This window comes from Canis lupus, chromosome 28, assembly GCF_003254725.2.
Source record: "Canis lupus dingo isolate Sandy chromosome 28, ASM325472v2, whole genome shotgun sequence".
In the NCBI taxonomy this organism is placed as follows: Eukaryota; Metazoa; Chordata; class Mammalia; order Carnivora; family Canidae; genus Canis; species Canis lupus.
The window spans coordinates 35,366,833-35,385,311 of NC_064270.1; the positions used below are offsets into that span (position 1 = coordinate 35,366,833).

Genomic DNA, 18,479 nt, shown 5'->3' on the forward strand with positions numbered 1-18,479 from the left:
CAGAGCTGGGACGCAGCCAGCAGGTACTTTGGGTTAAGGATCTGGCTCTTTGAGACCATAGGGTAGGCAGCGCTTCCACAGCCCAGAGTTAGAGCACGAGGGGCCCATCCACAGGCTTGGCATAACTCTTAGAAATGCACTAGGAGATACAGAGCCAAAGAAGGTGATCCAGATCTTGCGGGTGGCATCTAAAACCATAGGAAGGGCCCAGAGCAGGGAACCTACTTGGGAGGCAGACCCAGGGGGCCTCCTGGGAATTTGGCCCATCGGGGTGATTGGAGGATCATGGCTCATGATGTACCATACATCACGTCACATGGGGGACAGCGCCCCAACTGGATCTAGTAGAGCTTCCATGGGGCACAGTGGGCCTCCTTCCAGCCCCCGACCATCACCTCACTAAGTGTGTGGACTCCACATTTCAGGGATCTATTCCTACTATAAACCTACCTATAGATTTCCGGGATCTGTCCCTACTCAAGCCCTTGTTGAAAACTCATGTCTCAACGCACACACTAACTTGGCACATTTTGTGGACAACTTACCTTTGACATGTTGGAAAGTGGTGGCTTCCTCATTAGGCCTTTGCTGAGGTGAGCCTGACCGGGGTGGGAGCCTCGGGATGGCCGTGAAGGGTGCACACACCTGCAACACGATTTCGTTACTCCTAAACCAGTGTATTTCCCCTCTGGTTGACTCAACTTCTTGTTTTGTTCACTGTCACGCTCAAAAAATAATTGGCTTAACTTGAGTGGTAAATATGCAAAGGAAAAATTATCTAATATCCTTACAAGATTAAGAGATAAATATTGATTCCTGTCCCTCACCCCCCCCCACCCTGCCCAAAGCCACTAATCTGTGAAATCAGCTCTTGCAATCCATAGATACATGGCTTTGAGGCACCCGGGAGACATTTTGTAGAAAGCTGGCATTTCAGCAATAATGTCTTTGAATATATTTGGGTCAAAAGCTACCCCATTTGATGAAAATATTTTAACATCTCACGTCTTGTAAAAATTACTAATGTAAGGGCAAGAAAAAAATACATCAGTGGGACTCATCAACACCTTATGTATGTAATAAGGAGCAAAGAGTTTGGAGGCAAAGTGAAGGAGGCAGCTGGTCCGGCAGAGATTTTTTTTTTAAAAAACCAACACAATAGTTTTACCCTCTGAAAATCTGACCCCTTTCTTTGCGAAGGAAAACAAAGCAAGGAGCAGTTGGCTGCACATTCTTTCAAATGCCATTTCTGGACAAGATTGACCCAGACCCAGGGTACCTTAGCTTCTCAATGGTGGTTTTTTTATCTGTAAACAGCAGGCGTATTAGCGTCTTCCTTTTGAGATAAACTACAAATCCAGCAGCGAGAAGACACAGGATGGTCACCAGAACTCCTATGGTTAAACCCTGGTGATCTGAAACAAAACACATTTCACTCAGGCAAAGAGGCAATTATAACGAAATGTGGGAAGTATCCGATGCTGACATTTAGCAACGTGAGCTTTGAAGGAAGGAGGGAACAGAAACGGAGTAAACCCCTGAATGATGTGCTGATAAATTAGTCTTACTTCAAAGGTCAAGCCTGAGGTTTAGTCTGTGTCACCCACACGCATTTCTGACAACTCTGGAGCTTGATAAACAGGAACGTCCATAGTCTGGTAGGTGGGACCGCAGCCCTGGCCACATGCCGCCCCTCCCTCCGCCCACCGGCCACTGGGATGGCCACAGGGCCGACCGGACTGTGACCGCTGCAGCCCCCATCACAGAAACACTCCTCCCCACCCCACCCTTCTCTCATTCTTTAGCGCTGGAGTCTGTTTTTGCTTTGTTTTCTTGTATTTTCTTAGACCAAGACCTTATTTCTGGGTATTTTCAAAATAGAAGGTGGGGAAAAAAAAAAAAAAAAAACTCCACACAACTCTTAGCTGAAAGGAGGTTTGGTTTTGTTAGATTTTGCCGTGTTTGTTATGTTAGGGACTCCAAATACAGCCTTTGGGGGGCGCGCCCCTCTCCCTGGCAGGGTGCTGTGTATTTTCTCCAAGAGAAGATCCCCTTTTCTGTGATTTGCCCCCATTGGTTCAGTACAAAGATACTGAGACCCCTCAAGGGTGTGGAAATGAAAGGAAAACTCAAACTTCTGACCACAGGAAGAGTCCTGGAGAGGACTGCCAGGATGGAGAGGAGCTGTATTTGCAATTCCCACTGCTCCCCAGAGTCCTTGAGAGCACAGATGTGGGTTCACTGGTCTCTGTTTCACCGTGAGCAACAACCAGGATGTGCTTCCCCCAGCAGCAGGCGAGCAACAGTCCCCCGAGGGCGCTGGTGGCAGCTGTGCAGGTGACAGCCCCTCCCCAGGCCCTCCGCACCCGCCCTGGCCTGGATGCTCGGAGGCTCCCGGCCAGGGCGGCTGCACTCCCACTCTGGGAGGGAACGCCTCACACCCTCTGTTTCTGGACTTTGTCCCCAGCTGACAAGTCCTATCAGGGACGCGTCTCAGCCTAAGTAAGGCAATCAACATGTGACAGTCTTGATTCCCTTGTTAGTGTTACTGGAAAAGCACTGCTTCTGGTTCCCTGGCCAGGATGTCATTCTTCTCAGACAGGGAGGCTCTGGCTAGAGTTCTGTTGTCTCTTAACAAAGCTAATGAAAAAAGTGAGCAGCAAGCGTCCCGAACCGCAATTTCCAGCTCCTCACAATCAATCCACATGTCTGAAGCTGAGCCGTTTAGCCCATCGAACATTTCCTAGGCCCCTAAAATGAACTTGGGTGTGCCTCCCGGGCCACCTGTCACTATCTGTTGCAGTGAAATTCCATCAAGCTGCTCGAGCCAGCAAACCGGGTCCCCCGGTCCAGTGCAAGCACCGAGTCCTGTGTGGCCGGCCCCCACCTCCCGCCTCGTCGGCCCACCTCCCTGAGTCCCATGGTCACCCCTCCCAAGGCAGTGCTCGTTGGTCCACGAGGGGCTCGCTCTGGGTCTCTGGGACCCGGAAGAGTGGCTGGTACGTGGCAGGTGCTTCATGAACACTGAGCCACGGTCAGGCTGGTGGGCCGTGGGCGCAGGGGGCCCAGGACACGGTCCCCACTGGCCTCTTCGGTGTGTGTTTGAATGTACTTTCGCGAAGTAATGGTAGTAGTGAGCAGAGTCACTGCTCGCTTGTTTTCACTGTTGTAAATATTCTTACTCGCTACAACGGAGAGCTGGCGACTGTGGATTCGCTAGCCTACGTGAAGCCCCCCAGCCTGAATACCACGGCTCCTGCGTGTTCACACCAGAGACAGACCCAGAGCGCACTGGCCAATCCTCTCCCACCGCTTTCAGGGGTCATCTGGCTGACTTGGTGCGGGTGGAATGGTGGCCCCGTCAGATTAGAAACTAGAATCCTGCTAGTTTTGCAAGACAAAAGCTTCACGCTGTATGAGAATGTTAACTACGGTGCAGCAGGAGGGCAGTGGGCAGGGCGGAGAGGCCCAGTCAGGAAAGGGGAGGCTGGCCAGGCCTTGCTTTCCTACCACAGGGGGTGGCGGCCGGGGTGCTCCCTTGGACAGCAAGACTTTCTGTCCTTCCTGTGCTTGCTGCAGGGCCCAGGCCCAAGGGCAGGGCCACCTGGAGTCTCTGAGAGCCAGGTGGACACACAGCCCCGTTTAAGCAGAAGGACCATCAGGAACTTGGGGTCCCACCTCATGACACCGATTGTGCAGATATGCCCCCTGGCCGCGTCCTCCGTCCCCAGCGCTGCTCTCACTGCCTGGCCCTGCAGAGCACTGTCCTGTCTGTCATTTTGGAGATGTGGTGACGCTGCTGCTAGTCGCAGTGGGACTCGAGGACACACGATGGCCTCTGTAACCGCGTGAACCACTGTCTGGGCGTCTAAGCATCGTGGGTTCAGGTGAGCACGGAGGTGTCAGCACGAGTGGGCACTGTGCTGGCCCCTGCACCTTTCTGTCTTGTTTCTTTTACAAGGGACATCCCCCCGACTCGCCTCTTCACTGCCTGGCAGGTGCTCAGGAGAGAGCAATGCACCGGGAGACCCCGTTTAAGGTCATCTGGGGAGGAAAGAACTGGGCACCACACACGGCTGCTAGGAGGGAGATGGGCTGGGTCTCCATCTTCCTGTGGGACTTGGGGTAAGTTACTTAACTTCCCTGAGCTTCAGGTCCTTTCTATGTAAAGAGCGAAGAAGAAGACTGACTTGGGAGCTATGCGAGGATCCCAGGAGATCATGAAATGCCCAGCAAGGTGCCTGCGCATGGCAACCGCTCAGTGAACAGAAGCCCCTGCTTTCCCCACCGCTGGTGCTGGGACCATGAACCTTCACTGCTGAGGAGGTGTCTCTCTAGAGTGGGCTTTAGAAGACATTTGGTCCTCAGTGGGCGGAGGCTGGGCCGTGCAAAGTGCTTCCATCCCACACTGGAGCTCACGCCCCCCTGGCAGTCTGCTGTTGAAATGACCTTAGCTGGCCAAGGTGTCACAGGTGAACAAGGGACAGAGTCCGCCTCTCGGCCGGAGCAGAGTGAGGAGTGTCCGCAAAGGCCAGGGCGGCACAGCGCCTGGACAAAGGCCTCAGGCGTGTCAGGCCCTCGCGGGTGTCCCCTGGCTTCCCGCGGGTGGGGCACACCTGCATTGGCTCCGTCTTGCTCGCACGGCTCCGGGCCTGGCTGCCCACGGCCCCTCCCCGCCCCCCTGGGTCACTCAGCACCACCACCCCCCCCCGCCCCGGGATGCACCGGCCCTGCTCACCTGCTCGCCGGACCGGGCCGCTGTCTGTGCTTCCCCCGAAGCCAAACTTGTCACAGAAGGGAGGCGCCCAGTGGGCCTCGCAGTGGCAGTTCTTCCGGTTGTTACACACCTGTCGGGGCCACAGGGAGGAGGATGCCCAGGGAGAAGCAGCATTAGAGCCCACCCTCCGCGTGGGCGGCCGTAAAGCTTTGAGTCCTAACTGCAGCCACACCAAAGCAAAGGCCCTGTGGCCAGAGTCCCCATGGAGCAACGACCGAGCCAGATGCAGAAACGCCACTGTGAGCGTGAACCCGAAGCGTAGCACCGCACAGGCGAGACCAGAGCCCGGGGCTGCGAATGTGACATAACCTGCCAGTTGGCAGCTGTTAGGGGAGTGATGGAGATTTGGGGGGCTCATCTACTACCTCCCACTCCTTTCTTTCTCAGTAATTGCTCTGTCCCTCTTTTTCAATTCAGGGTCTCCCCATGTACCCCCTCTCCCCCCAACTCTCCAAGGTGAGGAGTGATCCTGGCTGTGGAATCCGAGCCCCCAGGCATCACGGGCCTGACAGCCCCTGGGCACAGCCCTGTCTCCTGCAGGCACAAAGCTGGACAGGCTGGCACACCTGCGCCCACTTCTCAGGCTTGAAATACCCACCTCCCCCTGGCAGCTTCCCAGCTGTGGCTCCCGGCCCTGCACACCAGACACAGCTTAGCAAACCCCTGGTGTCTCCATGACGTGAGGAAGTGGCCCTCGCATGTCAGGAAGGGGGTGCTGAGAAAGCAGGAGGATGGGCTTCGCCTTGGGGGGCCCTGACTGCATAGCCCAGCTTGGAGACCAGAGTGCTCCAGGGAGGGCCAGCTCCAGCTCGCCTGGTTGGCAGGGGTGACCGGTGGGCGCTGCATTGGCTGTTGGACTTGTGGTTACTACACGTGGAACTCACCGAGCTCCTGCACGAGCCCGTGGGCTGTGAGCACGAAAACAAGAGGATATTATTGCTCTGAAAAGTGGGGTGTCTGCTGGATGCATGCCCAGGTGCATGGATATGGGCAAGTGGCTAAAAAGAATCTCTGACCAATTCGGAATGGGTGGGACACCTGCGAATGGCCGGGACAGAAGGATTGTGTACTCGTGTTGCTTCTGAGTGTCCAAGTTTCTCTTTCACTTAAAAGCAAATTCTACATCCTGGATGATGCGCTTTGGGTGGTTGATATAAGGATGTCGGTGCAGAGCCACAGCCAGTACGCCTGCCCCGAAGGCCCCAGCTCTGCATCAAAATATTACTGGATGGGGCCAAATATGTGCTTTTATATTTTAAGGCAGAAATCAAATATTTGGGGCAGCCTGGGTGGCTCAGCAGTTTAGCACTGCCTTTGGCCCAGGGCATGATCCTGGAGTCCCAGGATCGAGTCCCGTATTGGGCTACCCACATAGGGCCTGCTTCTCCCTCTGCCTGTGTCTCTGCCTCTCTCTCTTTGTGTCTCTCATGAATAAATAAATAAAATCTTTAAAAAAAAAGAAATCAGTATTTGGAGGATATGTCTCATTTGTGATGTTTTCCTGCTTTCACTGATTTTTTTTTTTTGATGATTCAACCATCTGTTCCAATTGCTTAAAATAAGACCGACAATCATGATAACCTGCAGTAAGTTGGAAAGTATATCCCCACAGAGCTAAAGCCATGCAGAATTAATCACTGAGTAGCGTGGCGATGCCGCATCGGAGCATCTTGCCTGGTTCTCAAAGATGCTACTGTTGACGTGCCACCCACCGGGATTCGGGCCCTGTCCTGCCCACACCATTTTGCACGGTCTCCCAGTATAGACCAGAGCCATTTGCCCTTTTTGCAGGGAGATTGGCAGCCCCGCCACCCTATTTGGAGGCACTGCTGGTGAGTCTGGTCTCACTGGGGGAAGGACTGTAGTCATGTTTCTTGTCACCAAGTCACGGCAGCTGCTCCACCAACCCAGACAATGTGGGCTTTTCCTTTTCAACACGTGGATGGGGGCCTAGGGATGTTGTAAAGCCAGGGCCCAGCACTACTACTAACTGGTCATGTAACCTTGGACAGGCACTACCACCACTCGGGCCTGGCCTCCTTCATAGTAAGGCTGCCCCGCATCATCTCTTAAAGCCATTAGAAAGAAATCTATGATCCAACGAAGACTTGAAAAGATTTCACTTTATATTGACAGTCAGCTACCCTCACAGTCAACAAACCCATCCGAGACGGCACTGCAATCCTTCATGGTTACGGCGCAATAGTCGTTTTATGAAAACCTCCATAATTCTATGTTAGAGTCACTGGCGAGTGTCTGTACGTTTTAAAAATAGAACTGAGAGCATGATTTCTGCACAAAAGGTTTCAGAAAAACAAATGAACCACTGGCATGGCTAATCAAGATTAATACGATTCCATTGGAAATAATTAAGCCCATCAGGAAAAATAAATTATGTTTTAAACAATTAGAGTCCACTTCTCTCCTTGAAAAAAAAATTCTCTGAACTAAAATAACAGCCTTCTTGAGTTGAAATGCATTGTATGTGATTTCAAGAACATGTGGTCAGTGTGTTCTGTCTCCTTTGTTTTAATTCCTTTTGGAAGTATTTCAGTTCAGACACATATTCCGAATCTTGGTTGAAAGAGGGACAGCTCTGTTTGAAACATTAATGCAAAATCCTTTATGCAGGAAGGTTAGCTTTAAAATTTACTTTGAAGATGACAAAGTCCCTTTTTTAAAATCACAGGATGTTAATTTGAAAGCTAATTACTGCTCAATCTGATTTTCTTTGTTAAGTAAAAGTCACATTTCTGATGCTATGTAAAGGTCAAAAAAATTAGTGTCTTTAGAGGAAAACATTGAGGCAACTGCTATATATATTTTTTAAAGTTATGGATTACATAATCCTTTGCAAATGAATGATTTGGTGCATATCTTGATAGGGACTGGCTATAAAAGGCAGTTCAGGCGCTCACCCCTCTCTGGTGGCACTGCATCACGCACTCGTGGACGCCGAAGACGCTCACGTTCTGACACCGACGATTGAGGCAGATCTGCAGGAGGAGGAAAGCACGGTAAATTTCTCAGCCCCTTTCCAACCACATGTGCACATCTGTGATTTAAAAAGGGAAAGCAAAGAGGAGTCTGAGGAAGATGATCTTCTTTCGGCTCATATGGAGGCCACGCTATGTGGCGCTTTCTGTTTGACTCGCAACCTGGATCCTGATGCCCGCCTCCAGACTCCGCACATGTCAGCACTCAGGTCAGTGTGACTCAGGTCAATGTGAGTTGGGCCAGTGTGGTGCTTCATATGGTTTCAGCCAATTATGAGATTATGAAAACTGACTTTTGCTTAGAGCTAACAATGAAATCTGTGAAATACAGCAACTCTCTGCCCACCCCCCCTGCCCCTCTCAACTGGCCCCCTGACCTGTCCCTTCCATTAAAAGATACAGGGGAGGAGAAATGCACCAGCCTTTTGCCTGGGGCCTATGTAGACTCTGAGACTCCAAGCATCCAAGGTCCAAGAACCTTTTAAAGGAGATATTGAAACATGGGAAATTTTCCAAATTACTGACTGACAAGTACTATCATTGATGACGTAAACCATCAACAGATATGCTCAGCAGAGGAAAACAGACAGCTCCCTGGTGTTTACCAAGTCTTTGCAGAGGCAGTAATTTGCTAAATGACACTGGGCTAGTTGCAAGAGTTTAGTCTCATTTTAAAGGCACATAATATACTCCAGACTCAAAGGATCAGGCCCTTCATCTTCCAGAAGATGTTACAAATTAGTGAAGGCAGAGGAAGAGATGTCTAATTTTTAGATTGCAGAAGCATTTTGAGTCGAGTAGAACCTTCCTATGGGAAGTTCACCATCTGACCCCAACAGCTTGTGGGAGGCACTAGTGACACCCTTTGAAAGAAGTGCCAGCCCAAGCAATGCCGAGCACTGCCGGGAATCTCAGCCAAGAGGACGGTCACATTCCAGCTGAGAGAAGTAACTGAGGTCACAGAGAAAACAGCGGGAGCCCGGTCAGAATCCCAGTGTATGGGTGCTGCCCTCCTCCCAGCCCACGAGCAATGCCGAGGATGGCTTTCAAAGAGCCAGTGTTCTGCAGAAATGTGGATCAAAGCACATTTAATCTTGCATGTGGAGGGGAAAAAACCTCATTGATAAATTGAGCCCTTGGAGTTTTGGTGTTCAGATGCACCTGGTGCTGGCTGTTCAGACTACAGTTTAAAAAATGAGTGTCATTCTAATGTCAAGGTCTGAATATAATCTAACATGTGTGGTTAAGGTGAGCCCTGGAATGTATATTGTGTTTCTCATATCATCATCCCACTTCCTTAGGGATGAAGCCTTTGTGGCTCAGGGTACACGGGGGTTGGGGGGTGGGGTGGGGAGGGAACGGGGTGAGGGTACAGAATCCTTGCCCTAGGGAATTGAATCTGTGTCTTTCTATTCATGTTTGTGAATGATTTCATAATCATTTTGAAGGTGGGGGGGGGGTTCCTAAGAAAAACAGGTGGGGGCTTATTAATCTTCTTTCCTAAAATGTATTACTAAAGTTGCTTTCATTTAGCCTGATGAGAAAGTTTGGTGAGAAATATCAATGCAGCAGAATGTTAAAAATCTCAATTTCTTTTTTTTTTCATATTTTACTTTCTTTCTAAACCCTCAATTATCTCAGCCCTCCTTTCCCCTCTAGTCTCTAAAAGAACTCCCTTCAGCTTCAAGCTGATCCTATCTCTTCCCCCTCTCCTATTCTCTCTATGAGGGTCTTTGAAAATACATCTCACTTCCCGTTCTGTCCAGGTGAGAACAAGCCCTCACTGTGCCAAAAACCAAGGCCACATTTCCAAAAACAATATAATATGCTACTGTGTTTCCTTCCAAAGTAATTTCCTGGCTGGAAACACTCACGACACCCAGAGTGCAGAAATGACTTATTAACACTTAAAGGCTGAGAAACCAAGCTTGAGTTTCCCCAATCTGCATCTCCATGGTCAGGCCAGGATCTAGGATTTATTAACTTTACCTTCTAAGTGCAAAGAACTGGATTCCAGAGACAAAGTTCTAGGAAGGAGTGGATTTAGGAAAACAAACCTCCTAAATCCATGTTTGGACAGGACGTTTCTCAACGGGCCCCCTTCCAGACTTACACAGATGATGCGAGTGAACATTTGGGTCTTACTTTTCCATCTGCACACTTTGTGCCGGCAAGCACAAGCCCGGGGTCCGGCATGTCATCGCCCAAGTACACATGGGTCCCGCGGCACAGAATCCGACCTCCTTCCTGCAGTGGGATGTTTGTTTCTATGGAAACAGCATTGGTACCGATGACGGGCCGGCTGGCACCTCCTTGACACTGGATTTTTCCGCATTTAGCATCTCTGGAAGGGCAAGAATAAACAGTCCCCAGGGAGGGAAAGTTTGGAACCAGCCCTGAGAACCTAGGAAGTTCAAAGTGACAGCGGGCTCAGGCCGCGGATCCCGTACCTCATCTCACATTTGGCAAAGGAGCTCTTGGAGTGTTTGCCACAGTTGCCATAAGGGTCACCTGCAGAGTTGACTCTCTCAAAGCAGATCCCAGGGGCAGGTTTAGCGCCTGAAATGGAAGCAAAGCAGCACTGTCACCTCCTGCAAGTATTTTTAATATTTGCCTTTGAACAGCACTGGGCTTTCCGGTTAAGAGGAGATGAGTTTGGTGTTGGGAGAAACCATGCCTGGTATCTCAGTTGACTCCTGGTATGAACTGGCCATGGAAGCCTAGCATCCTCTCCTGGCTCCACTCAGAGCAAAGCCTGCATTTCGTAGCTCACTCTTCTCAAAGGCTGCTCTCTGGGCCCAGGGCACGTGCAGCTTCTCAGGCGATGTGACCTGGCTGCAGGACCAGATCTGATCCAGCACAGAAAGGAGGTGGCTAGATGGCAGCAGGGACAGGGGAGCTTGCTCTCTTTAACAGCATCCTACACAATTCTAGTGAGAAAATGCAAGGTAGAGCAGGCTCCAAGGAATAATGATGACTGTGTGGGGACGTGGGGATGGGGGGAGAAATAGAGAATAAACAACACAGAGATCTTATACAACATTTTCAGTCTATAAGGCTCCCTATAAGAGCAAGCATGGGACACTTGGTGGCTCAGTGGTTGAGCGTCTGTCTTGGCTCAGGTCATGATCCCAGGGTCCTGGGATCAAGTCCTACATCAGGCTTCCTGAGGAGAGCCTGCTTCTCCTTCTGCCTGTGTCTCTGCCTCTGTGTGTCTCGCAGGAATAAATAAAATCTTATAAAAAGAGTAATCACTAGCTTCCATTAGTGCCTATGTTAGCAAGGCAGAGTGCTCTCAGAGGCCAGGGAGGCAAAATTCCTGATAGTCATTTTGCACAGAAAGACAGTACCTGGCAGAGAGGAACATGGGAGCCAGAGAGCTCAGGACATGGCCATTCTTAGCACATCTTTTGGCCAAGGGAAGAGTGAGCCTATGCTCTGGGGCTTGTACTGCCAAAAATTTGGAGGGTTTTTAGATCCTATGTGTAACAACCCCTGTTGAAGACTATATGAAGAATTCAGGAAAAGAGGTTAAATGTGTGGCTTAAAGCTGTATAGTGGGGCCACCTGAGGGTAGAGCTCAGCCTATCCCCTCTGGTGCTCTGAGGTGTATCGAGGCCTCACCTGTACCGGGCCCTACATGGGCCTTGAGGACAGACAGCAGAAGACCTGACATGCATGCACCCCCTGCTGCTGAGTGGAGAGACAGGCAGGTGCACATGGGTAACAGGGGAAGAGCCAGGATATTTACTCGCATGCCGCCCAAGGGACCCCAGGGTTAGGTAGATATGGGATATAGAGCTACTGCTGATAGAACGGCTTCATTCCCTCTTTCCTTGCCTCAGGAGACCAGGATAAAGGAGCACCAGCAGTGTCTGGTGGATGCTAAGCTCTAGGAACTGGGTAGACAGACTTGATATTGCTCTGTCATCGATGCTGTTTTGATTCTACGTAGGTCCTGTCACTCTTGCTTTTACCAAGCAATTTATCTTCTGGGAAATGTGGTCACTTAAAAAAAAAAAAAGCAAAACTTTGCTGCAATTCGAATGTGTCCATTGATAAATTTGTTTTCCTTACAAGGAAAAAGAGATAAAAGAGATTTGTGTGTGTGTGTGTGTGTGTGTGTGTGTGTGTGTGTGTATGGATAGAAATTTCCAAGCAGTTTCAGACACATGAGCTTACAAACAGCTGGAAGGTAGGACTGGATGGGGGCTGGACTGGGGTGTGCAGAAAGGTAAGACCAGGAGGGAGAAAGAGGGAAAGAGACTGGTCTCTACAGAGATTTAAAACCAAGGGGCAAATTTGATGTACGAATACCCCATAAAGTGGCTAAATCATGGCCGGAAACCAAGCAAAGGGATACAAACAGTATTTAAACAAGTATAAAACATTTTAAAGAGAAAACAAATGCTAGGTCACTGCTTGGGAATCTGGACATGGGATTTTGACAAAACTGGGTCTAGGGCAGGGGGAGGGAAGGCTTGGGGTTTTAATGCCCCAAATGCCAATGGGCTGTATGGCTTAGGAAACCAGGTACACATGTGATAGAATGACTGTAACATCCCTGGAGGCTATAACACGGTATTTGTGTTTCCTGGTAACTGTGAAGCACTGTGCATGCCCAGGTAGAAGCCACCACACGGTTAAGGAGAGTTGCTACTTTCCCACAGAGACAACCGCACAGCAATGTTGATGGTCGATTTGAACATGCGAATTTTTAGCAACATGAATGACAGAGTCAAGAGTCTTACAACATACTGTCAATTAACTTGACGAGAAATATTGGAAAGTCCTGTTTTAGTGAAGAAATATTACTTTTTCTTTTACTGTCTTCTATCGCGAAACAACACTATTCAGCTTCTTTACATTTCTCTTTGGTCTCAAGATCTTTGGTCAACCAACCTTTGACAAAGGTGCTAAGAAAGCACAACTGGGAAATGGTAATCTCTTTGATAAATGGTGCTGGGAAAAATGGATATCCACATGCAGAAAAATAAACTGGACCCTTATCTTCTACCAGTCACAAAAATTAACTAAAAAAATGGGAGTAGTGACTCAAGTGTTAAGACTTGAAACTATAAAACTGCAAGAAGAAAACATAAGGGAAAAGCTCCTTGACATTGGTCTTGGCAAAGATTTCTTGGACACGACGCCAAAAGCACAGGCAACAAAAACAAAAATAGACAAGTGGAACTACATTGGACTAAAAAGCTTATGCATGGTAAAGGAAACATAATCAACCAAATGAAAGGCAGCCTACAGAATGGGAGGAAATATTTGCAAACCGTCTGACAAAAGGTTAATACATGAAATATATAGGGAAGTCCTACAACTCAATAGCAAAAAATCCCAAATAACCAGATTAAAGAATGAGCGAAAGAACTGAATAGACAGGTCTTCATAGAAGATGTACCAATGGCCAATTATATGAAGAGATGCTCAAGCTCACTGATTACTGGGGAGATGCAAATCAAAAGCACAATGAGATACCAGTTCACACCAGTTAGAATGGCTGGTATGAAAAAAGCAAAAGATAACAAGTGTTGGCAGGGGTGTCGAGAAAGGAAGCACTTGCTCCCTTGTCCCATTCATTGTGGGGATGCAAAGTGGAGACAGCCTTTGCAGAAAACAGCATGGAAATCCCTCAAAAAATTAAAAATAGGACCACCATAACATCAATAGTCCCACTTCTAGGTATATATCCCAGGAAACTGAAATTGGGATCTTGAAGAGATACCTAAACTCCCATGTTCACTGCAAAATTATTCACACTGCCCAAGATGTGGGACCAAACTGTGTCTCTTGATGGATCAATAGATAAAAATATAAAATATAAAAATATAAAATATAAAAATATAAAATGTATATACTACATTTGTAGTATATACACACTACTGAAGACTATTCAGGCTTAAAACATAAGGAAATCCTGCCATTTGAAACAACATGGATAAACGTGGATGACATGAGTCTAGTGAAGTCAGACACAGAAAGACAAATACTGCACAATCTCACTTGTATGTGGAATCTAAAAAAATAGAACTGATAAAGGCAGACAGCAGAATGGTGGTGGCCAAGGGGCTGGGGGGAGGAGGGAGGAGGCCATGGGGAGGTCTTGGTCAAAGAGTACAATGTTTCACTTATGCAAAGTCAATCCTAGAAATCTGCTGTACAGATTCTATAGTTAATACTATAGTTAATAATATTATATTGTACACTTAAAATTTTGCCAAGAGGGTAGATCTTATGCTAAGCGTTCTCTGTCTCTCACACACATGAAGGGGTTGGGAAGCATCTTTTGGAGGTGATGAATATGTTTATGGCATCGACTGTGGTGACGGTTTCATGGATGTATACTTCTCTCCAAACTCATCAAGCTGTATACGTTAAATACCTACAGCTTCTTGTATGTCAATCACATCCCAATAAAGTGGTTTAAAAACAAGTCTGTTTTCCACAGCACGTCCTCTGTATTTCTAGCTCATTTGGATGCTGACCTTTTTACTCTGTTGTGATGCTGTCACCGGAAATCTTATTTTTAGGTACAAATACCCATTCCTCCAACAGTGAGTCTTTTGCTTTTGCTTTTTTTTTTTTTTTTCTATTTGCTCAGCAGGTGTATATTCATGATCACCATAACCTAATCATTCTTCCTGTTGCTTGTCAAAGTGATCTTTTAAAAGGTCTTTTACCAGAATAAAAAAAAACAAGTGGAGGCATGAAGTCACACCTTAGGAATAATTAAACGTGTGATAAATGTCCTTGTTCTTTCTTAAACCCAATTTTGTCAGTCAACTCCAGTGAATCTCCTAAACAGCACTGATCGACATTCCCGAGACACAATGTCCCTTTCTGACCGGACTATGAGAGTCGAAAGATACGATTGAGAGATTGAGAAGTTGGTAGCAAATCTTTCTTTATGATGGAAAATTTTTTTGGAGAAAACCATGCTTTATATCTGGCCATGTGTGGCAAGGAAACAATGAATGTTTATCAAATTTTAATACTTTTGGAAGGCCTCCTCCCTGTTGGTCTCTCTAATCAGCCATGCTGCAGAGTTGGAGGAGCAAGGACTCGGGACTGAGAATGACGTAGGCTGATCTGGTGTCAACCTCACATACCAAGAGGCCCTCGCAAAGTCATATATGCTCTAGAGACTCTCTTCCCTCATTTGTCAAATGGGGACAAGGCCATCACCTGACTCAAAGGTGCTGAGACTCAATGAGTCCCTGACATGTGACAGGCTCTCAGTAAACCTGAATTACAATAAAGAGCAGCCACTGATCATGGGGAAGAGGAAATCTGGCTCCTGGGCATTAAGAATGGGAGAACGTGTGAGGGAGAAGAGAGCTCCTTGGTCCTGGCCATGTTTACAACAGTTACCATATTTGAAAGTTCAGGATTATGTCCACAAGGGCTTTACATCTGTGTCCTTCATGGATGACTGTCCCCAGGGCCTAGCACATCATAGGAAACCAATGAAGAGTGCTGAATGACTGGGTAAGTAATTCCTGAACCCATCTTGGGACACAGAGGGGTAAGAGAATCACCTAATCTGAAACCTTGGGAGGTTGTGTACACACTTTGTATATTAAATAAAAAGTACAGTTGTAGCTCAAGGATTTCAAGTTCCCTACACTTCTCCCCTCCTTACTCATTTCAGTGAGTGAGGGTCCCCACTGCCCTAAGCCTTGTGCTTATTCTGGGCACCCTCCTAGCCTCCTCTGAGCTGAGCCTCCAGAGCCCTATATCACTGCATATGTACATGGCACCATCCTGAAAGAGGCAGTAGGAGATCTCAAGTATAGACTCTTGAGTCTGAGTCCTTTCTATACTCCGGGGACAAAGGTCACCGTCCCTGTAATTACTTTCCTCACCCTTAAACAAACCAGCACACACACTTTAAATGAATGAGCCTAGTTTGGATCACCAACAGGTCATCTGTTGGGTACCCCCACTATTAGGTATTGTGTGGGGTCCAGCATGCATATCTTTAATCCTTATAACCATCCTGTAAGGTCTACATATCCCATTGCACAGATGTAAACACAAGGCTCGGTGTTCTAGCAACTTGCTGAAGATGATAATGCTGAGTAAGTGGTAAAGGTGGACTTGACTCATGGACTTAAGCCGAAGTCCATGACCTTTCTATTCAGCTACAATCCCGTGTGCTGCCTCCACCTTAGATACCACCTAATTGGCAACAGACTCCTGTCTCTGCTGTTCCTTTCGCTCCAGAACCACCAGTCAACTCCTGTAATCTACCGTTCATGGGTGTAGCTGTAACTGCACCAAATCTTTTTTAGAGGATAACTTGAAGGCTGCAATACTGGCCACCGCAGGCTTATTTCTCAGGTAATGGTAATGAACTAAACTGGGTGACCTACCCTCGAGTCTGAGCACACTCAATGGGGGGAGGGGGTCTTCCTCCAAGAGGGGAGTGATGGGGAGGCACAGTAAACATATTTATGCCTCTTTGTTGAATATCTACTGACCCAGGAAAAGAAATGAAAAACCTTGAATAACCTGAAAACTTCTGTGGGCAGAAGGCAGTCCAAAAAGAAGCAAAGCTGGGTAGAGTTTGGCCAGTGAAATTTATTCCCCTCTGGTATGAATCTGCCCAGTGGTTTGAACTATGCCGCTTTCTAGAGGTTAACTTTCCGTCTTCTCCTGGAAACCAATACCGGTTATTCATTTCAGGTCTCACCCAAAACTTGAGCGTAGGAGCAAGAGTTGCCAGGTCACATTTTACCATGGGTGAATTAGCAGGATGCCTCCTTGGTGGGACATGGCAATGACACTGCTTGCCATAAAATGGCAAACAACAACAACAACAAAAAACAAAAACCAAACTCCAAACAAAACCCCTCACATTTGGAAGGAAAAATAGGTCATGCTTCATTAGCTACATAAACTTGGGGACAGGCTAGATCTCTCCCTCTCTCTCTGTGAAGTCAAAGACCAGAGTGGATACTCAATGCCTGTCATGTGGTCTTCGCTTATCTGGAAAACTCACGGAAAGCACACAATTGTGAGTAATTCATGATCAACCGCGACACAAGAGCTTTTGCATTCTCCATCCTCAAGCACTTAGGGACTGACAACTTTCATCAAAGCTCAGAAATGGCTATTTTAACTTGGTGGGAGGGGGATGGTGAGCAGCAGCAGGTGAGAGGAGAAGGGGGCAGAACCATGTTGATGATGCTTGTTCTCATCCAGCTGGGCTTGCCTTTCCTACCCTGGAGTCTCCGTGTTGGGATGAGAAATCTGAGTGGAAAAACATGGATATTTAAAGGCCAAGAGGCTTAAGACGAATGAAGCTGATTTTAGAAGTAGTATAAGCTGTTGAGACTTGACTCAGATCACAACCTGCCCTGCTGCTGCCCCACCTCAAATTTCAGGCCATAGGACAGTGCCACGCAGGGCTCTGTGCCACCTCCTGGGGCCAGCAAGCTTCCAGCTCGGGGTTGGGCACCACTCGGCACCAGCCCACGCACCCTCTGAAGTGGGGGGTAATCTCTCTCACAGGAGAGCCTGTGCGGTGGGAGGGGCTCCCTCTGGCGAGTATGAGACTCCAGTTTGGCCAGAGGGCTCCGTGTCACAGGTCATCAGATTGGGTCTGTGATGGATGCATGACCAGGGCCAGGTAAATTAGCATCTTCCTTGGAACCTGGCTGCTGGGGCCGGTTGGCTGAGGGTCCTGGGCTGCTGTGTTGCTCAACATGGCTTCATCCTTTGGGGCCCTCTTCCATGACCACCTTCCCATGAGGCTGGGGTCAACCCTCCTCCTCTCATCCGTGCTGTAGGGGCTGTCCCCTCCTCACATTTACCACCCTGGCCTTCTTGCCTCTTGTCATGTCCCAAGGCTCCTGCCTCACTGTAAAAACCCAGCTGCCAGGGACAGTGCCCGAGGCCTGCACAGAGCAGGTGTGTGCTGAGAATGAATGAGTGAAGAGCCGCGGGGAAGGCAGTTTGGGGAAGGCATGCCACGTCTCAGCTGCCCTACCCGGAGGGAGTCGACTGAGATTTCTGTAGAACGAAACATCTTGGGTAAATGAACACTGTCTCCTGGCTTCTCTTTCCCATGGCTCTGGATTTTCACTTCCTCATTTACATCAAAGGAGGTATTACCATGCCGTCCGACGTGGAAAGAAGATACAAGGTCATCAGGAGACAGATGTTTCACAAACACAGGCAAAGTAAGAAAGCTTATCGGCAGGATAGCCAGAGGGGGGCCTGGTGCTGACCTTGGCAGCAGATAGGGCTCTTGCGTTCAAAGAACACATCACTGAGGAAGGAGAGTGGGAGCCACAGAGCCCAGAGACAAGGCCTGAGCTTCCCGGCAGTGCAGAACCTGCAGTGCCCATAGCGGAGCAGGTGACTCACGGGGCTCGCGTGTGCAAGCGGCCGTCTGGCCTTTCTCTTAGCACAGGATGGTCAGTAATTTCAGGGGTGCAAATGACTTCTGGAAGGAAGTCACAGGTTTGGGTTCAAAGTCATCACGCTTAAACCCGTCTTCACATTTTCACGAAGAGACTTCATGTCTGTCTCTTGGGAAAAAAATGACAACAGTCTTATCGCTATGATAGTACATCAATTTACAGCCTTTGAATTCGTAATAATGGAACACTTAGATGTTTTGCCATTATCCAAAGATAAAATTTAGCCTTTCAGAGGGAATTTTGACATCCTATTGTATTTTACAA

General features: G+C 48.3%; 1 protein-coding gene across 1 annotated transcript in view; it reads right to left on the bottom strand.

Moving 5' to 3' along the window:
- The window catches only part of ADAM12 (ADAM metallopeptidase domain 12), a 331,074-nt gene that overhangs the window by 27,864 nt on the left and 284,731 nt on the right, over nt 1-18,479 (bottom strand). The window contains exons 15-20 of the mRNA XM_025467614.3: nt 10,224-10,332; nt 9,919-10,117; nt 7,696-7,773; nt 4,739-4,847; nt 1,280-1,415; nt 546-645 (exon numbers count right to left, since the gene is read on the bottom strand). Coding sequence (XP_025323399.1) covers nt 546-645; nt 1,280-1,415; nt 4,739-4,847; nt 7,696-7,773; nt 9,919-10,117; nt 10,224-10,332 — 731 coding nt within the window. The remainder of the gene's footprint in view (nt 1-545; nt 646-1,279; nt 1,416-4,738; nt 4,848-7,695; nt 7,774-9,918; nt 10,118-10,223; nt 10,333-18,479) is intronic.